Source organism: Lonchura striata, chromosome 30 (genome assembly GCF_046129695.1).
Source record: "Lonchura striata isolate bLonStr1 chromosome 30, bLonStr1.mat, whole genome shotgun sequence".
Lineage (NCBI taxonomy): Eukaryota > Metazoa > Chordata > Aves > Passeriformes > Estrildidae > Lonchura > Lonchura striata.
In genome coordinates this window covers 5814117-5833848 of record NC_134632.1, presented here as the reverse complement: position 1 = coordinate 5833848, position 19732 = coordinate 5814117, and the positions used below count along the sequence as shown (strand labels likewise).

Genomic DNA, 19732 nt, shown 5'->3' with positions numbered 1-19732 from the left:
GGAGCAAGTCAGGGCAGGGCTGCAGGGAGCCTGATGCTGCTCTAAAGCCCTGTTTGTGTAAGCAAGGCCCACCTAGGACTCAACAGTACAGTGCTTTCCTTTAAACATTTATTCAAGGGAAATAGAGTGCCTGCACAGCCATGCCAGCTCTCAGGCCAGGCAGCTGCCTGGTGGAGAGCTGAGCCAGGCTGTCCCAGACCAGGTACCTGCATTGCCCAGTTTCCCATCACAGCAGCAGTGAGCTCTCCTGTGCACCCAGTGAAACTCTTTGGACGCCAGAGTCTTCAGGCTTAAGCCTTTCACTGAATGGTGAGATCAATCACAAAAAATTGTTTTGCCACAACCATGTAAAAAAAAAATGAAAATGGAGATTGTGCCAGTCTGATGCTGGTGAGGGATTAGTGGCTGGCAGCAAAAGTTGGCAACACCGCCTGGTCCAGTGGGTTCAGCAGCATCTCCACAGGGATCCATGGAGCACCCCAGGACTGAGACAGAAAAAGCAGGAGCTGCTGCAGGCTTGGGACAGGCTGAGGGGGATGCAGCTTCGTGGGGCTTCTCCTCCCTTCCCAGGTGCATTTCCTGCAGAGAAACCTCATGGCAGAGCTGGCTCCTGACTTTGAGATGGAAACATGCAAGCCCTAAGCAAAAACCTGTTGCATTTGGGGCAGGAGCAGCCTTCCAGTGCCCAGCTGTAACCTTGGCCGTGCTGCTGCCCCAGGGTGCTGGCATGTAACCCTGGCACCCTGCTGCTGTCGGGGCCCCTCTGGCAGTGCCCAGCTCTGCTCACCTGCGTAATAAACACTGAGCTGCAGCGTCTAGAGCTCGTTGGCCAGTCTGTCCTCAGCCGTGCCCTCGTCCTCGTAGGGGTACCCGGTGTAGCCGCCCTGTTCCTTGCAGTACCTGAGGAACCTGCAGGTGCAGCGGGAGGGGAGCGTGGGCACGAGGTGGCACCGGCCTCGCTGCTCTGTGGGCATGGCCAGGGACCAGGGGCTGGCAGCAGGAAAGGGCAGGAGCTGGGGAGCACTGCCTGTGGCCAGCAGCAGCTCACCTGCACCAGTGCTGGTCCTTGCTGAGCACGGTCGGGTTACCCACCACGATCAACAGAGCCTTGGCCCTGGTGATGGCCACGTTAAGCCTCTGAAGAGGACAAGCAAGAGGGCTTTACCTGGCTGCAACACCTCTCATCATCTCGCAGCCCCATGTGGGTGCAGGCAGCTCTGGTGTGGCATTGAGCACCCAGGGCAGCTCCACCTGCCTGTGAGAACCAGAGGGAAGAAGGGGATGCCAGGGAGGAAGGGTCTGCTCAGGGCTAGGCGATACCTTGGGGTTCTTGAGGAAGCCCAGCCTGAAGGTCTGGTCGAACTGGAGGTATGTGCTCCAGCTGCGCACGGTGGAGATGAGGATCACAAGCCGCTCCTGGCCCTGGAACTCTTCCACAGAGCCCACCTGGGGCAGGGACAACAGGTCAGGGGCCAGAAACACCCCTGGGCTGGGGCTGTCAGGGCTCCTTCCTCCTGTGCTCCTCTCTCCTCCGTGCCCAGGACATACTTTCAACTGGCTGATGTCCGGCAGCTTCTGCAGATTGGGATCCAGGGAGGTGATGGCTTTCCAGATCTTCTCTACCTGAGTGGAGGCATGTGGCAAAATTCAGCCACCACAGGGCCATCCTTGTGCCAGCCCTGGGGCTGCCCATCCATCACAGTGCTCCCTGTCCCTTGGCAGGTCCGTGCCTGTGCTCTTCCTGCAGAGCTGTGTCCCTCACCTGCTTCCTGTAGGGAGAGATGATGCCGATCTCCTTGGGGGACACAGTGGGGCAGCCTCCCTTGCCCCGGCTCTGCAGCAGCTTCTTGAGGTAGTGGACCAGGACCTCAATTTCGGCCGTGTTGAAGAATGAGGGACTCTTGGCTTCTCTCTGATCTTCCCCACAAACCCCATGGAAGATGATGGGGAAGCCCTGGGGATGGAGAACATTTGGCAATGCTCTGCCTGTGCCTCAGGGAACCCCTTGGGTCAGTCCCTCCTGCGCCCCTCACTTTTTTGGGAAGCTCCTCCCAGGTACAATACGCATTCCGGATGTCAAGCCCATCGCTCTTGCACACCTTCAGCTCATTGTCATAGAAGAGCTCGTTGGGGATCCTGAGAATGGCCTCGTGGGACCTGGGAGAGGCAGGACCGTGCCCAGGGTGGGTGCCATGTGGGTGCACTCCCATCTCCCACACCAGCTGGAGCACCACGAGGTTCTGGGGGACAGATGCTGGAGCGCCATGCTCTCCAATCCCTGCCTGGCTCAGCCCCTTCCTGCACTATCCCTGAACCCACCTGTAGTTCCAGAGCAGTTTGGTGATGAACTGTGGGTTGTATCCTCCACTCGACTTCTCGTACAAGGGGTTGTGCAGCATCAGCCTCTCCAGCAGCGAGGTGCCTGTGCCCAGTGATATCCTGTGGCTCCCCACAAGGCCACTGAGCCCCTGTGGGGCTGCCTGCAGCACTCCCACTCCTCTCCCTACTCACCCAGCCCATACTGGATGGCCAGTGGTGAGGTCAGGACAGGGCCAAGCTGCTTGGGGTCTCCTGCCAGCACCAGCTGCCCCCCGTTGGGGTTGGTCTCCTCATCCATGGGCGCCAGGAGCCCTGGGAACAGGGAGAGCTCAGTGGGGAATGGGAGGGACCCCAGGCCGTGCAGAGATGCTGGTCCTTGAGGCAGCAGCCGGGCACCACTCACCCGCGATGGCGACCACGCTCTCCGGCTCTACCGCATGGCCACACTCGTCGATGAAGACGTGGGAGAAAAACCCAGGGGGGAAGTTGGCTGACACCAGCCTGGAGGAGAGATGGAATGAGGCTGTTCTCAGCATCCTGCCCCACCTGGCCACCCTTCCTCTCCTACCCTTCATCCTCATCCTCCCACAGAGGAGGTATTTCCCCCCTCTGCTGCCTGCCCTCCTCCAACCCCTCCCTGCTGAATCCCAGAGGGACTGCCTTCACAGCTTGGCTGCAAGGCAGCCCTGGGTCCACCTGCCACAGATGCTGGGGACAATCACAGCTCCTCTGACCTTCCTGCTGTGACCAGTGTGGTGATGATAATCCGGTAGGGCCTCAGGCTCTCCTTGCTTGGGTACATGTAGCTGCTCTGCTCATCGTCCCAGTTGCAGCAGGGCTGGAGCACAGGCATTGGGTGAGGTCCCATCATCCTGGGGACACCAGCCCAGATGTGCTGTCAGGATTTCAGGGTGGAGGGGCAGGGACCTACCATGATATCAGTGGGCACTTCCCTGTAGCTCCTGGAGCTCGCAATGAGCCTGTAGACATTCCGAGGGGCAATGTCCTTGATGAGGCACTGGCACAGCAGGTCTGCAGCGCTGTTGGAAGGGGCACAGGCCAAGATACGGGCATCCTTGAAGCATGTCCACACCTGGGTGGGAGGAGGAGATGACGGCATTGAACCTCACGGATGAGAACGGGCAGCAATGCTCAGGGCTGGATTTGGGCACCGGCCACTCACCTGCTTGATGGCCTCCACCATAGTGACCGTCTTGCCAGTGCCAGGGGGTCCAAAGATGAGGTACGGGGCTGGCCGGGACACCCCCGTCACGATGTGGGTCACAGCTCTGCACTGCTCCTCGTTGGTCTCCAGCTTGCGGTTAAACCACCTGTGGGAGCAGAGGCTGCACTGCCGGGGCCCCACCGCCTCCACCTCCAGGCCCTCCCTCCCTGCAGAACTGGGCACTCACCGGGGCTGGAAGGGGCCCGAGAAGAGGGACTTGTGGCAGGAGGTGGAGGGGAAGAGGAGGCTGAACAAGCCACGGCGCACGGCCAGGACTGCAGCCCGGTGCTGCACCTGCAGTGGCAGCCGGTTGAAGGTGAAGGTCACATCGAACTTCAGGTTTTTCACAAACTTCTTCTGCAGCCTGGGAAGGAATGGTGTGAGCATGGCACGGGGCACTCTCTCATGCCCTCCTAGCCCTTTCCAACCCACTCCTGGCCTTTGGCATCTGTGAGAAAGGCTGCTGGGACCAGACATCACTCACTTGGAGGAGAAACCCAGCCTGACCTTCTCCAGTTCCACGCTGTGCACGTAGCCCTTATACCGGACGAGTGGGGAGTGGTCCCGCTTGCTGCTCAGGTGGGCAAAGAGGTGGTCCCCTCTCAGCAGGGACGGGCGGTTCTCGGCCACGCCAGGCACCTGTGCCAAAGGACCAGTGTGATGCCAGGCACTCTGGGAGTGCCAGTGTTGTGCCAGCACCCCTCCTATCCCTCAGCCCCCTACGCACATCGAGAACCAGCAGAGCTCTCTCCTGCACCATGGTCACATCCCGCATGTCGTAGCGTCGGATGTCCACCTCCATCTGAATCTCCTCCAGGTACAGCAGCAGCTGGAATTTCTGCTGGTAGTTCTCAGCCTGCAGAGGTGCTTCCAGCAGCGAGCTGAGGGCAGCAGCAATGTCATTGTGTCTCAGGGGCAGCTTGGCACTCAAGGAACACCTCAGCATTGCTCTCTGCCCTTGGCACTCACCACAAGGCAGCCCAGCTGGAGCTGGCACTGGTGTTGGGTCCGAGCAGGATCATGTCCTTGAGGCTCTTTGGGTACCTGTAGGTACCCAGAGGGATTTCCGTCTCCAGTTCATTTTTCAGGGAGCTGTGTGGAGGGTACAGTTGTGCTTCAGGGACTACATAGTGCCCCCAGCCCCAGTGTCACTGTCACTGCACAGGGTTGAAGCACGATCCTGTGGTGCCAGACAGTCAAGGAGCGAACCTTGTCCTGGCTGAAGAACAGCCTGGGCCCCTCTGCTCGGGATGGCAGCATGTGACTTCATCACATACCTGTCAGGGGGGATGCCATCCTCAGTGATGACTGTGACAAAGCTTTGGAGGCTGGCCTCGTAAGGCTGGAAAGGTGCCGAGGGCCCCAGGTCCTTGGCCAGCTGGCTCTCAGCAATGGCAGCAACATAGCGTGAGATGCTGAAGGACTCGCCTGGTTCCTTGGTGAACTCGAAGACCACCAGAGCACTGAAGTGCCCGTTGCAGGTGGTGAGGCACCGCACCTGGATGGGGTACATCCCACCTGCGGGGTGAAGTGGTGAGATTGGGTCCTGCATCCTCTCTGCAGGGCAGGGCACGGGGAAGGGGATGGGAAGGGGCCCTACCTGGGTGTAACAGCAGGGACTGGCCCTGCACTGCCCCCTGCTCATCGGTGAAGGACAGCTCCCGTGACTGCTTGTGTAGCTGGAACCGCTGCAGGGTCACCACCTCGCTTCCACAGTTCTGCACCAGGATGGTGACTGTCCGGGGCTCACCCGGCACCACTGGGAAGCGGATATTCCCGTTGCCCTGGTCACAGTCTGAGGTGATCTCCACCCCGTGCTTCTCACGAATGCGCTTGGCCCTGTGGGGAGGGAGGGTCAGGCTTTCCCAGCTGGGCTGGGGGATCCAAGGGACATGCCACGGTGGGGTGGTGCTGGTCATACCACTGCTTGCCATGGCTCTCGGGCATTTGTGGAGTGGAGCTGAGCTGCTGTCCTGAGGCAGACGTGGACACGGATGTCTGTGCATTCCTTCTGGTTCGTCGGTACTGGTCTGCCACCACCAGGCGCCTTTTCACCTGCAAGGAGCAGCCAGACCCAGCGTGGCCCCAGGATTCTGCAGGGGGCTCCTGAGGAGCCAGTCCTGGTGGGCACTGCCCCAGCATGAACTCACCTTGAATTTCACCACCTCTCCATGCACCTGAATCTGCTGGGTTGTCTTCAGTGCGTACAAGATGCAGGAAAATCTGGGTGTCTTTGCATCAGTCCTGTGGAGACAAGGGACAGGGTTTCTGTGGGAGTGTGGCTTGGCTGCCATGGGCACAGAAACCCAAGGTGAGGCAAGTGAGAAGATGAAGTAGGACACCGAGGCTGCAGTGAGGGAGTTCTCAGCAAGTCCCCTCTGCTCCAGGAGAGGAAGAAGGACTTGGGCTTCCCACTGGCCTGTGCAAACCTCACATCCCTGCTGGCTGCTCCAGCAAGTCCGAGCTGTGCCATTGTTGTCTCAGCTATGCCACAGCCATCCCAGCTGTCCCACTGCCTGGCCTGACAGCCATGCAGTCTCTGTCCATGCAGTTGAGCTGGCACAGGTGGTGGCTCTGCTAAGGCACAGCCACTGTTCTCCCAGCACTGACTCCCCAGGTTCCTCCTCCCAGTCCTACCAGTGCACTGAGCCCTGGCTTTGCCAATGATCGTGCAATGTCACAGTGGTGACAGTGCATAAGGGCCAGTGTGATTGGTGCCAGCAAGGTGAGGTCGGGGTGGGCAGGGGGTGTCCAAGGCCATCCCTAGGCAGTTGCTGGGGGCCCACGGAGCTGGGGATCATCCCAGCAGGGTTTGGTGAGACAGACGAGCTTGGAGACCCCGGTGATGCTGGCCAGGCACTGGGGATGCTGGCCTGGGATCTGTCCCAGGTGATGTCGCCCGGATCTGGCCGAGGGCTCTCACCTGGCCCGGAACTCCTGGTTGTAGATGGTCCGCAGCGTTTCCCGCAGGCTCCTCTGCTCCCGGCCCGTGTCCTGCAGGAACTGCACGAACTGATTCCCCCAAAGGCTGCCCTCCGCCACGCTGCACCGCGGCATGGTTGAGCCGCGCCGCGCCGCGCCGCGCCGGTACCGCATCCAGCAGTGCCCGGTTGACCCGGACTGGACCGGTCTGGGCTGGGCTGGGCTGGGTCGCACAGGGAGAACGAAAGCAAAAGAAGCCGGGACCCGCCCACCTGGCCCGGGCGCACCGGGGGCCGGCAGCGGGGCTCAGAGGGCTGGAGGGGGAGAGGGGAACCAGTCGGTCTGAAGGATGATTACCTGAAGATTTGGAGAAGGACAAAGAGATAGAAACGCTCCTAAGGCTGGAACGCTGGCGGTGGAGTGCTTCCAGTGTAACCAAGGAGCAGACAGACTAGCCTTGAGGCAGATAAAAGCTGTGCTGTGTGCAGAGTCTTATCTTGGGCCCTGCTTCGGCTTCACATTCTTGGAATTACTACAGCGATTTCCTGGATGCGTCCAGGGCCGCAGCCCACAGCACCTGAGGCTCACACAACCTTTCATCTCTCCTGGGTGCTGCCTCTTGAACTGTCCATGGGTCTGCCCTGTGCAAACCCTCCAAAAAGCCCTGCTTTGTCCCATGTAGGATACAACCTGGAGTGTATGAAGTAGGTGTTAAAGAAAGACACCGAGGGTAAGTGGAATAACCTCCTTGCTGCCTTTTTTCCAGGGTGAGGAGCTGCATTAAAGCTCTGTGATAGTTTCTATTTTAGTTTGGAAGCTCAGCCCTCCAGGTCCTGTGTCTGTATACTAGGACGGGAGCACCACCCATGGGTTTGGAGTGATACCATCCCTGCCTTAATAACGGAACTGTTAAGGTTGGAAAAAAACTTTGAAATCATTGAAAACCAACCATCAACCCAGCACCACCGTGTTCACCACTAAACCAGGTCCTCAAGTGCCACATTCACATTTTTGAACACTTCCAGGGATGGCGATGCCAACACTTCCCAGACTTCAGGAATTAACAAGAGTGAGACCATGAAAGAACAGACACAAATGGCTTTAAACAAAGACTGGTGTATTTGCACTAGACTTATTGATACAGAGCATGCCTGAGGGGTGAATTGTCAGTCTGAGCAGCAAATACAAATATATTTTAATTAGATAAAACTCACAAAGGATAAAAACTTATTTTGTGGTGTTACTGTGCAAAACCTAAAGTGTAACTCACAGACAACTCCGTCCCAATCTTCCCAACCGTTTTTCCTTTGTGTATTTAAAAACAAGAAAACATGAGCCACTTTAAAAAACAGAATCTGTAAGGCGCCCAGTGATAACCAAGTGCAAACAAAGCAAAGGGAGTTCACTTTGTAGTGAATCTATGTTCCAAGATCTGAGAAAGGCGTATGCCTATCTCTTCGTCCTCCCCTCCAGAGAAACTGTTATGACTGCTAATTTTGATGTTAGAGGGGGAAAACAGTAATGCAGAGCAAGCACACAGAACAGATTCATTCCGAAATCCCCTCTAAGCATGACAAGAAACTGTCCACAACTGAGACAAATGGAAAAGATTTTTAATTTCACTTTGGTGCAAGTTTATTTATTTTGTACACTATCCATCCATACACCTGTGATACAAATCTATGAACCTGCCACAAAGCATTAAAGCACAACATACCTATTATTTTGTAGACATTTGCATTTTTAGTCACCATCCAGCCCTTGTGAATCAGCAGTGACTTATCTTGCAGTTCTGTAAAAATGCAGATGTCTGGTAACCGTACATACACGAGGGAGGGGAGAAGAAAGATGTTCACTTTTAGAGAACATGGCTCAAATCTTCAGATTAAAAAAAAGTTACGTCCCTGGAAGAGCTGGGTCAGTAGGGAATTCTGTAAAGGATCCTGTAAACTCATTTTCTACAGCAAAATCTAAGCCTGCAGGCATCTGCTTTGTGGAGGCTGGGAATAAGAACACACGAGAACTCACTGTCTTGCACTTACTTTGTCTTGCAGCGCCATGAGCTCTTGGCAGGTTTAACAGACTTACTGGATACCTGGAGTGCTGGATACCGGTGAAGGAAACGCTCTGCACCCTCTCGTGGGGTAATAATAGGGCTTTTCCAGCTAGGAAGTTTTCCAGCCAGTGACTGAAAACAGCTATATTTCTGAGCCATGAATGGCTGAATTTAAATGACCTATTAAATGCAGCTACAACAGGAAGTTTATGTGGCAGGAAACACAAAACACAAAGACAACTATTTGTTCCACGGTTCCCTTTCAGGCTAGAAAACCTGTTAACTTTGAAAGCCCTAAAAAATCTTCTCTGGTTTAAAAACCATCTACTTGGCATAGGACCATATTTGTTTTTTTGCACATGAATTTTTCATACACCTCCTTCTTTCTGCATTAAGCATTCTGCATTTCTTTGCCAATCTTGTAGCTGAGGATTTTGTTCCAGTCAATCTTGGTGCGGGTGACGGGCAGCTGCCGGCGTAAGGCTTTGAAGGTGGTGTCTGACATAGTCTGGTAATTTTCACTGATTGCTGTCTGCAAGGGCAAGCAGATTTGGTTAGGGCACACATGAAACACTATGAGAAAGCTCAACTTGGTGTGTTAAAGCCACAAACTCCCTTCTGTAAGGTGTAATGCACACGATTAACTAAATTAATAATGCAGTCATTAGTGTGTATACAAGTCAAAGGCTTTCTATTCACCTCTCCTGTATTGTAGCAGCACCTCCTTAGGTCTTTCACTGACTTACCTCTTTCCAGTCTCCTTGCACAGAGGCTGGGACAATGTAAAAGCTGTTGCACAAGTTTCCTCCTCAGAATTTTTAACTGTCACAGAGGAAACTAGATTGACACACCCACTCCCCTCCCATGCATGTTCCAGGTATCATTTGTAACCCTTTAAAAAAACCATACAGCAAACCTGATAGCAAATTACAACACAGCTTTATAACTTTACAGCTTTATAACTCTATTTTTTTAAACAAATACTGCTGTCCTTTTCTAAGTAATTCTTACAGGCAATACCAGATTCAGCCAGGAACAGAATTAGAGGTCAGTTTTCCATTTTTCCATTAACTGCAAATGGAGACTGATACGATTCTGTTCTATTTAACTACCACTGATCTTACCTGATACTCGTTCTCTGCATTTTCTATGATCTTAATAAAATCCTTAGCAGTTTGGACATCACTCTGCAAAGGAAAAAAAAAAGTTGCATGTTTAAGAGCAATTTACATAAGCTACACAACAGATTTCTTCTCAAATGATAGGGTAAGTATAGATAAAGTAGGTAATATCAGCAGCTTGTGCCTTGAGGCTGTCTGGGTTCCCTTCACTTACTACATACTGGCCAGAGCTTGTATTCCAAACTGGAACAGAGCTGCACCCTAGTGAGCAAAAAGGAACTGGACCTTCATGTAAAATGAGTCACTTTGCAGCTGCTGCGTCCCCTACCATACTGGCAGATCTCTCTTACTTGTGAGGATGCTGGACTCCAGGACGGTTTGGGTGGACGGAGACGAGAGATCTCTGAAGGCTGCTCTTAGAATATCTGGTTTATTAGAAAGGGTGAGAGGCCCTGCTTGGAGTCACCAGATGTGACCTGTGGCAGACCCTAGGGAGTGGGGGAAGGGAGAGGCAAGGGGTAGGGGGAGATAAGAGAGGATCCCAAGAGGGAGAGGATGTTCCAGGAGAGGGGCAATTCCAAGAGAACAGAAGTTCCAAGAGAGTGTCTGGCTCCTCAGGGACTCCTTGTCAGGGGGTTCAAGGTGGGCTGGAACAAGACTTCGGCCAATGGGGTCACAGACTCCTGATGCTTCAGGGGAGGGTTACAGGTGTGGGATGAGCCACACATTGGGGTGAGATCCAACAGTTCATCTGACCCTTGGACCTACCTCTAGGTAAGGGCATTGTTCAAGCAGAAGGGGGGATTGCCTTCATCCTGGCTGTACTATTGTTTTCTAGTTGTTTGGTAACTAAGGTTTGGTATCTCAAAACTTGTTACCATCTCAATCTCTGTATTTTCTAAATCTTTTGCCAGGCAGTCATATTTATAAGGCTTTCCTATTTCATTTTCCCCAACACTTACTGTTTCTTTCCCTTGTGCAAAATAGAAAAGCATATTCTGTCCTTTTTAACCCTAGCTTCCAAGAGAAGCTTTCCAATAGAGACTTTCTAATATGACTGAATTTTAAGCAATTGTGAATCTGGAATTCCTACCTGACTCTATAAACACAATATTGACTGTTCACTCTAAAATTACTTTAAAATCAAGAGAATGCAGTCATAGCAGTGCATGCTTCATGAGCTGTTAAAGGAATGCAAACAGTTGCTTATCATGTAGATTTTTTAGCATACTTACTGACACCTGTACAGAGTCCTGAATGTCTTTGTGACTAACCAGCTGGACGTTGCCATCTTCATAGTAATGGACCTGGACAAAAAGACAGATTGCAGGTTTTATTATGACCACTCACTCCAGAATTCCTGAACCCCCAAATGCTACTAAAATGGTGCAACAGATCATTGTGCCAGTGTTCTCTGCTTACACAGAGACTAATAGCAGGATGGATTTTCTAAAAGGTTTCATTCTTTGTCAAGACTGTTCAAGATTATGTTAATTAGTAAATACCTAGAGCTGAGGTAAGAGCAATTATAAAAGACTCAAGGTAGAGGTTTTAGTCCTATAAAGTGAAGCAAAGTGGAGGCCTATAGGGTAATGCTATATAATAAACTACAGGCCAGATCTGAGACTATTCCTGAAATACTAGATTTAAGAATTACTTTCTTGAATTGTTTAGTTTAATAACATCCTGACTTGAGAAGTTCATCTCTAGTGCATTTCAGCATCTCATTCTGAGCCAAATGCATTTGTGTAAGAGAAGCACAATGCAGCTTCTCCTGTTACTGCCAGGAAAAATAAATAACTCACCTGGATTTTGAGCACTGCAGCCACTTGAGCTGTTGGTGGTGTGATGGTAAACTTCCATTCTGATCTCCAACGCCCATTCCTAAAAGCAATCAAAGCATGAAAAAGCTATTTCCAAGAAGCTCTAACAGCAAAAAGAACAAAATTAACAACCAAGTTTTTTCTGATGTTGTCTTATCAGCAATACTACATGGGATTTAGTGCTTTAGATGGCATGGAGCTAAATTTCTGCAGCCTAGCTGACTATATTTGGTACAAAAAAGCTCCAGAGATGTAAAAGAGTATCTAGCTATATTAGCTCTGCTAATGCCTTTCCTCTGGAGAGGTCACAGGAAGAGTTTTGCTAAGTGCCAAGGGGGCTGCAAGGAAAACAGACTACAGAAGGAAAAGAACTTGGGAAGCCCAAAACTCCCTGTCCTTCAGACCGTGTCAGAGCTAGAGGATGGGTTGGTTTGAGGAACCAGGCAAAGGAAGAAAACACACTGTGTTGAAATAGTCTTACCAGAAGTTTTTGGGCTGAAACTGGTGGCTTTCAATACAGGCAATAATTGTCTGCTGTCCATCTATAGATTTACCATAAACCTGTATTTAGAAAAAGAGTTAAAAAGGCCCAAGAGCTAAGGAATGCCATTCTTAATCTTTATTCTTGGCAGCAGGGTACAGGCTGCTGTGGTGGTACCTCACTGGGAACATGCACCACAAGTTACATTGTCCAACACCTCCCCTGGCAGGCATTTTATTATGGATGGGTGTGAAGGTGCTTGGCAGTCATGCCTATGGAAAAGGTCTAATTCATCTTTACCTCTGCGTGCATACCAAGACAGTTGCACCCTCTTTGGAACTCGTCATTCCAAAGTTAGCCAAAATGCTAGTGAGGATGGAGAACTCCAACAGCTCTGCCCTGCAGGCTGCTCTGGGACTGACTGACTCAGAGCTATACACTTTCAGGGCAACAAGCCGGATACTCAACAGTGCAGAAGCCATTGGGGTAATGATCTTTGACGTAGGCTCTCAGTGCACTGTCACAGGCATCTCTCCACTGTTTTAATGCCGATTCTGTGTCCTCGGGCTGGGGATCACTTGCTTCTTTCCTTAAGTGATCAAACTTAAAAGAAAGCTTGTTCCTTGGGTCTAAAAATCTGCCGTTGCCCAGATCACCATGTTCTGTGATTAAGACCTGGAATAGAAGTTAAAATTATGATACATTTAGGCTGATATAGATATGTTATTTTGCATTTTTCCTGACTTGCATATCAGTGTTACAATAGGTTCTTTCATTGAGCTATAAGGTCACAAAGAAAAGCAAGACTTTTCGGTAATAATTTAAATTAGTAGTTGTTGTGAGGCTGAAGGTAGCTCTCTGCTCTCCACAGCAATACTGCACTTAGACTTCTATCCCAGAAAAGGCTGAAGTATAATAATGTATATATTTGGCTTAAAATTGGGTATCCTTACAATAGAAGCAGGTTGCTTTGCCTTTAAAGTTATTTTAGCTGTTTTCCTTCTCTGTTCTAAAGGAAAGAGAGACTTTTACTCCAAAATCTACCACTTATTGCCATGTTCCATGTTTTGTAATAGCTTTACATCTGGGCAAGAAGGGTACATAGATGTAACTACTTCTAAAATACGCCAGCTAAAGCAGACACCAAAGCAGCATTGCATATTCCCTTCTTTTTTAATTTTTCACTTTAATTCTCTGGATTCCCAAATATTGACTTTATTGGGGTGGGGTTTTTAGGTTTTTTTTGCAGGTTGTACTGTAACTTTCTCATCAAAGCTATTTCTATGAATAGCCCTCTTAATATATGCCTCCCATTTCCCATAAACATATCTGGGACACTAGAAAAGCTGGGTCAGAGCTTGGCTCAAAGAACAGAGCAGATGGTCAGGCAGCTTTCTGGCTTCTCTACAACTTGCTGTTTGTTCTAAAAAAAAAATTTAAAAACCCCTGAAATAACTTGTTTTGCTGGCATAGACTGGATAATATTAGGTATAATCACTACACCAAATCAATTATTTAGTATAAACAAAGATAAAGTTTTTTAGGGTAGCTGGGAATGGATTAAAATTGCAGAAAATAAACCAAACCAACTATTAAGAATCTATTATCAATTGTCAGTAGGAACTGTAGGCAAGTAGCAACATAAGGATTTGTAAGTGAGCTTTAAATAGACAGTAATCTTTAATCACTCATACTCTTAAGTAAAATTCCAGTGACTTCAGCATGGAACTTTAAGGAACAATGAATTGGATTTACTAAGTAGTACAACACAGAACTTAAAAGAAAATACCTTGGTTATGTCTTGTTCTTACAGAAGAAAGTTTGTCATAGTGATATGTGGGGGAAGGAGGAGGGTGGTACCTTGTGAGGAGAATGAGTGAGTCAGCTGATGGTGATGTTGACTTGTGAGCCAGCATTCTGCTGAAACATTTTTATTGCTTTTTCACAGTGCAGTAACACAAACCTCAAGTGTACAAGGTTTCCCCTCACCTGATCGTCGTACCCTTCTATCTTCACCGGAGTGAACTGGTCCATGTTGTACTGTGCAAAGGCACTGTTGAGGATCAAAGGAACATGAACTTTAGCTGTACATGCACATTTATTCTGGCTCAAGGGTAAGTACGCTGTGTGATTATATTACAGCAAACATCAGCTTCATGGGCAAACATACACACAAGCACTGTTAAAGATTTTCCAATACCTTTTACCATAGATAGCTATAAACCCCAGGTCTAAAAGCAGGTTAGCTTAGTGATGGCCAGGGAAATAGAGTTCAAAAGTAGAACAGCAGATAGCCTGGGGAAATGTGAGCAAGCCAAGGCAAAACAGGAACACCCAGCTACGATTTAGACAGCAGCAAAGTAAACGAACTTGCTGACTGACATGTCACCTAGCTTGAAATATATCTTATCATCCAAAAGCCTGTATGTGTAATTTTTAAGCACCTTCTGACGAAGATGTGAAAGTAAACAACAAATTTTGAAAACTTTTTATTGAGGACAGTTCTTTTTCTAAACTTAGGCTATGGATTAATCAGTATTTCAGGCTTCACTTACTTTATAAATCAGATGATTCAACATGATCAGACATTTCTGCTGCTGCAGCGTTAAACTTTTTGGCCGAATGCCTTCCTGTCAGTTTTACACAGCACAAATTCAAATTTAGGGCTTTAAAAAGAAATCATCCACACCTTTCATTATGTATTGTGTTAGCTGGGCTAAGGCATTACATAAGATGACTCTGAATACATCAAATGGTTTTCTTTGTCACAGAATGATGGGTTATAAGAAAACAAAAGGGTATCTGATGGAAATCTGACTTGTGTTTGACATCTTAGTACTTACTGTGCTGCTCCTTCCCTGAGAAGATTGTCGTTGTTAAGTAATAACCGGACATCTGGAGGAGAAAGGGTTCAGGTGTGTTACTGGATTTTTTCATCAAATGTTTCTCTTTATGCACTGTATTTTCAACTGTACAAATGCAAACATTAAAGATGAAATAATTTCATTAGGCAGAAGTAGTCCAGAAGGACTGCATGCTTTCCCTTAAAAGAAGTATGGTGTGACACAGCCTTAGATTTTTATAATAGATAAAATGTGAAGAAAACACCACAGATCATTTTTCCCTTAATTGCTTACCATTGAATACTTCATTGAACTCTCCAGGGGGTGCATGAGTGATGAATTTTGCAGCTATACGCACCTACAATGAAGCAGAAAAGTAATTAAAGACAAAAGATAACTTACTGAGTTCATACATATTGAAGTCATTCATCAACAAAACCAACTCTAAAGTGACAAAAGGTGGCAGATTTTAGGGAGAAATCTAGGCAAGCATTGTCAAGGTAGAAATAGTCTTGTAAGACTGTTCAAAGCAAGGCTGGACAGCGCTTGGAGCAACCTGGTCTAGTGGAAAGCATCCTTGCCCATGGCAAGGGGTGGAACTGGTTGATCTTCAAGGTCCCTTTCAACCCAAACCATTCTGGGTTTCTATGAAGGCACATGGAACTGTCATGATGAAGGCATCAATAACTGAAAAAGCCAACTCTCAATGTCCAGAAACTCTGAATCCGGAAAAGAACAGCCCCGTCTCTTCTAAAAGTGTAATAAAACTGCAATGTGCTCCGAAATCCAATATACATGTCTTGCACTGTTAGAATTTAGGTGGTCCAGATATTGGTTCTGTTGGAATTGGTAAGAGTTCATGGTTTTCATTATAAAATTTTTTATGGCTTTTACAAGACCAAATGGAATAGAGAGATCTTGGAAGAAATGAAAAAGGAAATGTCACAAAATTAAACTTCTCCCTTAGAATAACAAAAACATCCCATTTCCTCTGACAGCTGACATTTCCAGCTAACAAAGCTGACCAATGAGCCTCTCTGGTCTAACAAGAAATTTATTGAAATTGACTGTAGAATTGCTCATTACAACTCTGATTACTTTCTACTTTTCATTTTGAGCAGCAAAACAAAGAACTGTGTATACATATGTAACGGCTTCACCTGAGTTATCACCAGAGCTGGAAATAACTCAGTTCTCTCAAGAGTCTTCCCTGTTTTAATTAATTAATTTAATTGTATTGTTTGTCACATAATTATTTAAAGCAAGCCACAAAAAGAAATAAACACTTTTCTAAACAAAAGGTAATTGCCTTATTCCAACAGGATCAAGTAACAACTCTGCCTTAACTGGATTGAGCTTCAGATAAAAACAGACTGTCTTCCAAATTAGCAATGATTTTGAAAAATAGATATACATTATTTGTGCCTGAAGAAATTAAGCAATACAAAGAAAACATTAAAAAGACAGTATCTTGTGTAATTGATATGACGCAGGACATAAAACCATTTTCTCTTAATCTTCTGGTTTGAGGTTGGTAAGTATATAGCAATTCTAAAAATGGAGCTCTTAAACTGTTTGAAAACTTTCCCTATTTAAAGAGCTGTAATTAGGACAGATTGCTGCCACAATATTGTTGAATTTCACTGTCAGAAATTTGGATGGTGATGAAGGGAGCTGGCAGTAGTTCAGAGAGACCCTGCAGCTCTATGTCCTCAGTGGACTTTGCTCAGAGTCTGCCCCAGAAGGCTGGAAGGTTTCTGAAGGGACATGATGTGCTTTTCTGAGCAAATACAACTGTGAGCACAGCACAGAACATCACTGTGCTAAAGCTCTCTCAAGTATCTACCACTAATGCTGGGATGTCCTGCAAATTAACTCCCCGGATGAACAGATTCTCTTTTATAAGGTGCTTCAACATATGGCAGAAAAGCCTCTAAAATTCTATAAAATTTAATACCGTATAAATTTATGCAATGATGATGTGGCTGTGGAACATGAAACCCTTGCAAAAGGGGACACTGTTCTAGTAGGCTGAAGTTTAGATCAATGGATTCTCATAAGGAAATCCTTATGGGAAAAACAACCAAACAGAAAAAAAAAATAAGTGTTTAGTGAGAGATTTTTACAATCTTCCACAAGTTCTCTCACTTGGAAGGATGAACAAAATTAAGTCCACACAGAAAGGCCTCTGCACTTCAATCAAATGTTATTACAAAGCCAGTTCTGAACAAAACTGCAAGTGGAAACTGTTCATTTGGATAATTATCCCTTGCCCTGCCTCTCACAGAGCAATAAAATACAAAACATTTCAGTCAAACTATTGAAATCAGGGGTGCAGGAAACAGGCTGGGGAGCAATTAATTTGCAATGTCAAGCACTTGGATGGTTGCTGGTTTTCAGAGCTGGTTGCTTGGAGGGCGGTGTCAGGATGCTCCTCTGCAGAAACACCAAAATAGGACTTTCTGCAACCTGCCCCATTTCCTGGCCCCCGGGGCCATTTCAGGTGTCACTTCAGCTCTGCAGCATCGACTTCCTGCTTCTAAAATGGGGAAAGCGTCTGAGGGGAAGGGAGGCTGCTCGGCCGTTAGCTTAAACCAGCAAAACAGCAGCAGAATAAACTTGAGCAAAACGGGAGATTTCAGAGAAAATCACAGAATCCCAGACTGGTTGGGTTGGAAGGGACCTCAAAGCTCACCCAGCGCCCCCCTACCATGGCAGGGACACTTTCCACTGTCCCAGGTGCTCCCAGCCCTGTCCAACCTGGCCTTGGGCACTTCCAGGGATCCAGGGGCAGCCACAGCTGCTCTGTGCCAGGGCTGCCCACCCTGCCAGGGAACGATTCCTGCCCAAAATCCCATCCAGCCCTGCCCTCTGGCAGTGGCAAGCCATGCCCCCCGTCCTGTCACTGCAGGCCTTGTCCCAAGTCCCTCCCAGCTCTCCTGAGTCCCTTTAGGGGCTGGAAGGGGATCTAAAGTCTCCCTGGAGCTTTCTCTTCTCTGGACTGGACACCCCCAGCTCTCCCAACCTGTCTGAGAAATTAATCTCTTACCTAAAACACGCCCAAAGAGAATAAAACAGTGAAGCTTGGAGGACAGAAGGATTTAATTTTGTTGCTCAATTGACATATTTGGGTTTTTTGCTTTACTGTAAAGTACTGGTAAACTCAAACTTAAAAAATTAACATATATAAAGTTCTAGACTCATCTGAATAGTCACATACTAGAGTAAGTCTTTGCTGCATGTTTCTCTTTCAGATCCTCCTTTAAGGTTATCCTTCTCTGCCTGTGTAGGGCGTGGAGTTACTTGAAATTGAATGTTCTAAAGGCCATATCAATTCTGCTCTGGAATACTTACTTCAGACATCATCACCTAAAATACTGACTAATAGGTGAATTGCACCTCTAAAACCCTGCTTGTTTCACAAATAATTTCACTGAAATGGAGATGAAAACACAGTTTGAGGGAAAAATGAAAGCAAACGCTGGACTTGTAGGATCCTTGAAGATCCACGAGCCTGAACAACTCCTCCAGAATATTAAGAGGCAAAGCACACACTAAGTGTAACACTTCTATGTGTAAGGAAGAGTAACAGTGCATTTTTAAACTACTATGTGTAAGCAACAGTATACTACCTAGAAGAGAACCTGCAGTATGCAACTTTTCCACATTCCAACACAAAACGAACAAACTGCCCATTTCCCCCTTTCCTAAACTAATTACGGCTCTATTTGCTCCACCTTAGTCCTTTCCGTCCAGTATAATTCTCAGGATCTGCATCAAAGTTCCTGGCAGCAGCTGGGGTGGGCAGAAAACGCGACAACACGCTCAGAGGGTGCTTAGGAAGTGAAGAGGTTGCAAAGCACCTTACAGACACACTGGTTCCTTTGCTGATTTGGGAAAAGCAGCGCAGAAAATACATTTTCACAAAATCATTTTAGTTGGGAAAGACCTTCAAGATCACCAAGCGATCCAGCTGTGACTGACTCCCACCTTGTCAACACAACCAGGGCACTAGGCGTCACATCCAGTCCTTCCTTGACCCTGACCAGGGATGGGGACTCCAGCACCTCCCTGGGCAGCCCCTTCCAATGGCTAATCGCCCTTTCTGTTAAGAAGCTCCTCCTGATGTCCAGCCTAAACCTCCTCTGCTTTAGGTTGAGACTGAGTCCATTTTCATGCACAATGAGTGGCCAAGCCGCATCGGCTGCACCGAGGCAAGAAGGACATCGGGAGGCAAGGAGGGCATCGGGAGGCAAGGAGGGCATCGGGAGGCAAGGAGGGCATCGGGAGGCAAGGAGGGCATCGGGAGGCAAGGAGGGCATCGGGAGGCACAGTGCTGCGCTGGTAAGGAACGGCCGGTCCTTCAGCCGGGTGGCGGCGGCCCGGTGGTCTCGGGAGCCCGCCCGCCCCGAGGCACTCGCAGGCCGGCACATCGGCACCAGGCCAGCTTGCCCGCACTCCGTACCCACTGCCTCCCCGGGGACAGCGGCGCAGGCCCGCAGCGGAGGCGGCCAGCCCTTCCTTTACCTTCTCCTCGTCCGACACCCGCTCCTCCAGGTCCGCCATCTTGGCAGCTGTGTGCCCGACCCCGCGCGGCGCATGCCGAGAACGCCGGCCGGCAGGCAGGCGGTACGCGCTGCTGGCGCCATCTTAACTGCGGGCAGACGCCGCGTGGCCGCCATCGTAGAAACGGGTGGGTTCTCGCCGTACCGGCTGGCAGGGCCGCCGTCTTCCAGAGCCGCTTGGGCTCCCGCTCATCGTGTGGGAGCAGCGGTGATGGACTCGACGAACAGGCTGCCCACAGGAGCCCCGCCCTGCTCGTCCCGGTGTGCCCGGTGGGCTGAGACGGCCGGGTGCCGTAACCGGAAGCGCGGCCGCCGACATGTTATCTGAGGGCAGACGCCGTGCTGCCACCATCACAGGAACGGGCAGGCTTTTCGCT

At 49.1% G+C, this 19732-nt stretch overlaps 2 protein-coding genes across 2 annotated transcripts; both read right to left on the bottom strand.

The window, feature by feature from the left end:
* Positions 1-815: 815 nt before the first annotated feature.
* Positions 816-6648, bottom strand: MOV10 (Mov10 RNA helicase). Its single transcript, XM_021539477.2, has 21 exons — positions 6468-6648; positions 5695-5788; positions 5466-5599; positions 5145-5383; positions 4822-5062; positions 4514-4636; positions 4272-4425; positions 4029-4183; positions 3732-3908; positions 3503-3650; positions 3251-3412; positions 3054-3157; positions 2723-2820; positions 2512-2631; positions 2320-2422; positions 2034-2157; positions 1763-1954; positions 1549-1623; positions 1321-1446; positions 1049-1137; positions 816-909 (listed from the first exon to the last, which is right to left on the bottom strand). Exons 1-21 carry the CDS (start codon positions 6638-6640, stop codon positions 816-818), a joined length of 2925 nt encoding a protein of 974 aa, XP_021395152.2. The 5' UTR covers positions 6641-6648.
* A 914-nt stretch (positions 6649-7562) lies between these two features.
* CAPZA1 (capping actin protein of muscle Z-line subunit alpha 1) lies at positions 7563-19413 on the bottom strand. The gene is made up of 10 exons (XM_021539505.2): positions 19318-19413; positions 15085-15148; positions 14791-14842; positions 13937-14000; positions 12416-12622; positions 11948-12027; positions 11449-11527; positions 10879-10950; positions 9647-9709; positions 7563-9054 (listed from the first exon to the last, which is right to left on the bottom strand). The coding sequence occupies exons 1-10, from the start codon at positions 19354-19356 to the stop codon at positions 8914-8916; spliced, it is 861 nt and encodes a 286-aa protein (XP_021395180.1). The 5' UTR covers positions 19357-19413; the 3' UTR covers positions 7563-8913.
* Positions 19414-19732: the final 319 nt, after the last annotated feature.

What these genes read in the sequence shown, in the direction of transcription:
- MOV10 (XM_021539477.2), bottom strand. Translation starts at nt 6,640, where the DNA reads ATGCGGTACCGGCGCGGCGCGGCGCGGCGCGGCTCAACCATGCCGCGG. An exon ending in AGGCTGGGTTTCTCCTCCAA is followed by an intron (nt 3,909 to 4,028) that starts GTGAGTGATGTC and finishes ATTCCTTCCCAG; the next exon opens with GCTGCAGAAGAAGTTTGTGA. An exon ending in AAGGACCAGCACTGGTGCAG is followed by an intron (nt 910 to 1,048) that starts GTGAGCTGCTGC and finishes CTGCACCTGCAG; the next exon opens with GTTCCTCAGGTACTGCAAGG.
- CAPZA1 (XM_021539505.2), bottom strand. Translation starts at nt 19,356, where the DNA reads ATGGCGGACCTGGAGGAGCGGGTGTCGGACGAGGAGAAG. An exon ending in TAGAAGGGTACGACGATCAG is followed by an intron (nt 12,623 to 13,936) that starts GTGAGGGGAAAC and finishes CTTCTATTCCAG; the next exon opens with GTCTTAATCACAGAACATGG. An exon ending in AGGACTCTGTACAGGTGTCA is followed by an intron (nt 9,710 to 10,878) that starts GTAAGTATGCTA and finishes TTTCCTTTGCAG; the next exon opens with AGTGATGTCCAAACTGCTAA.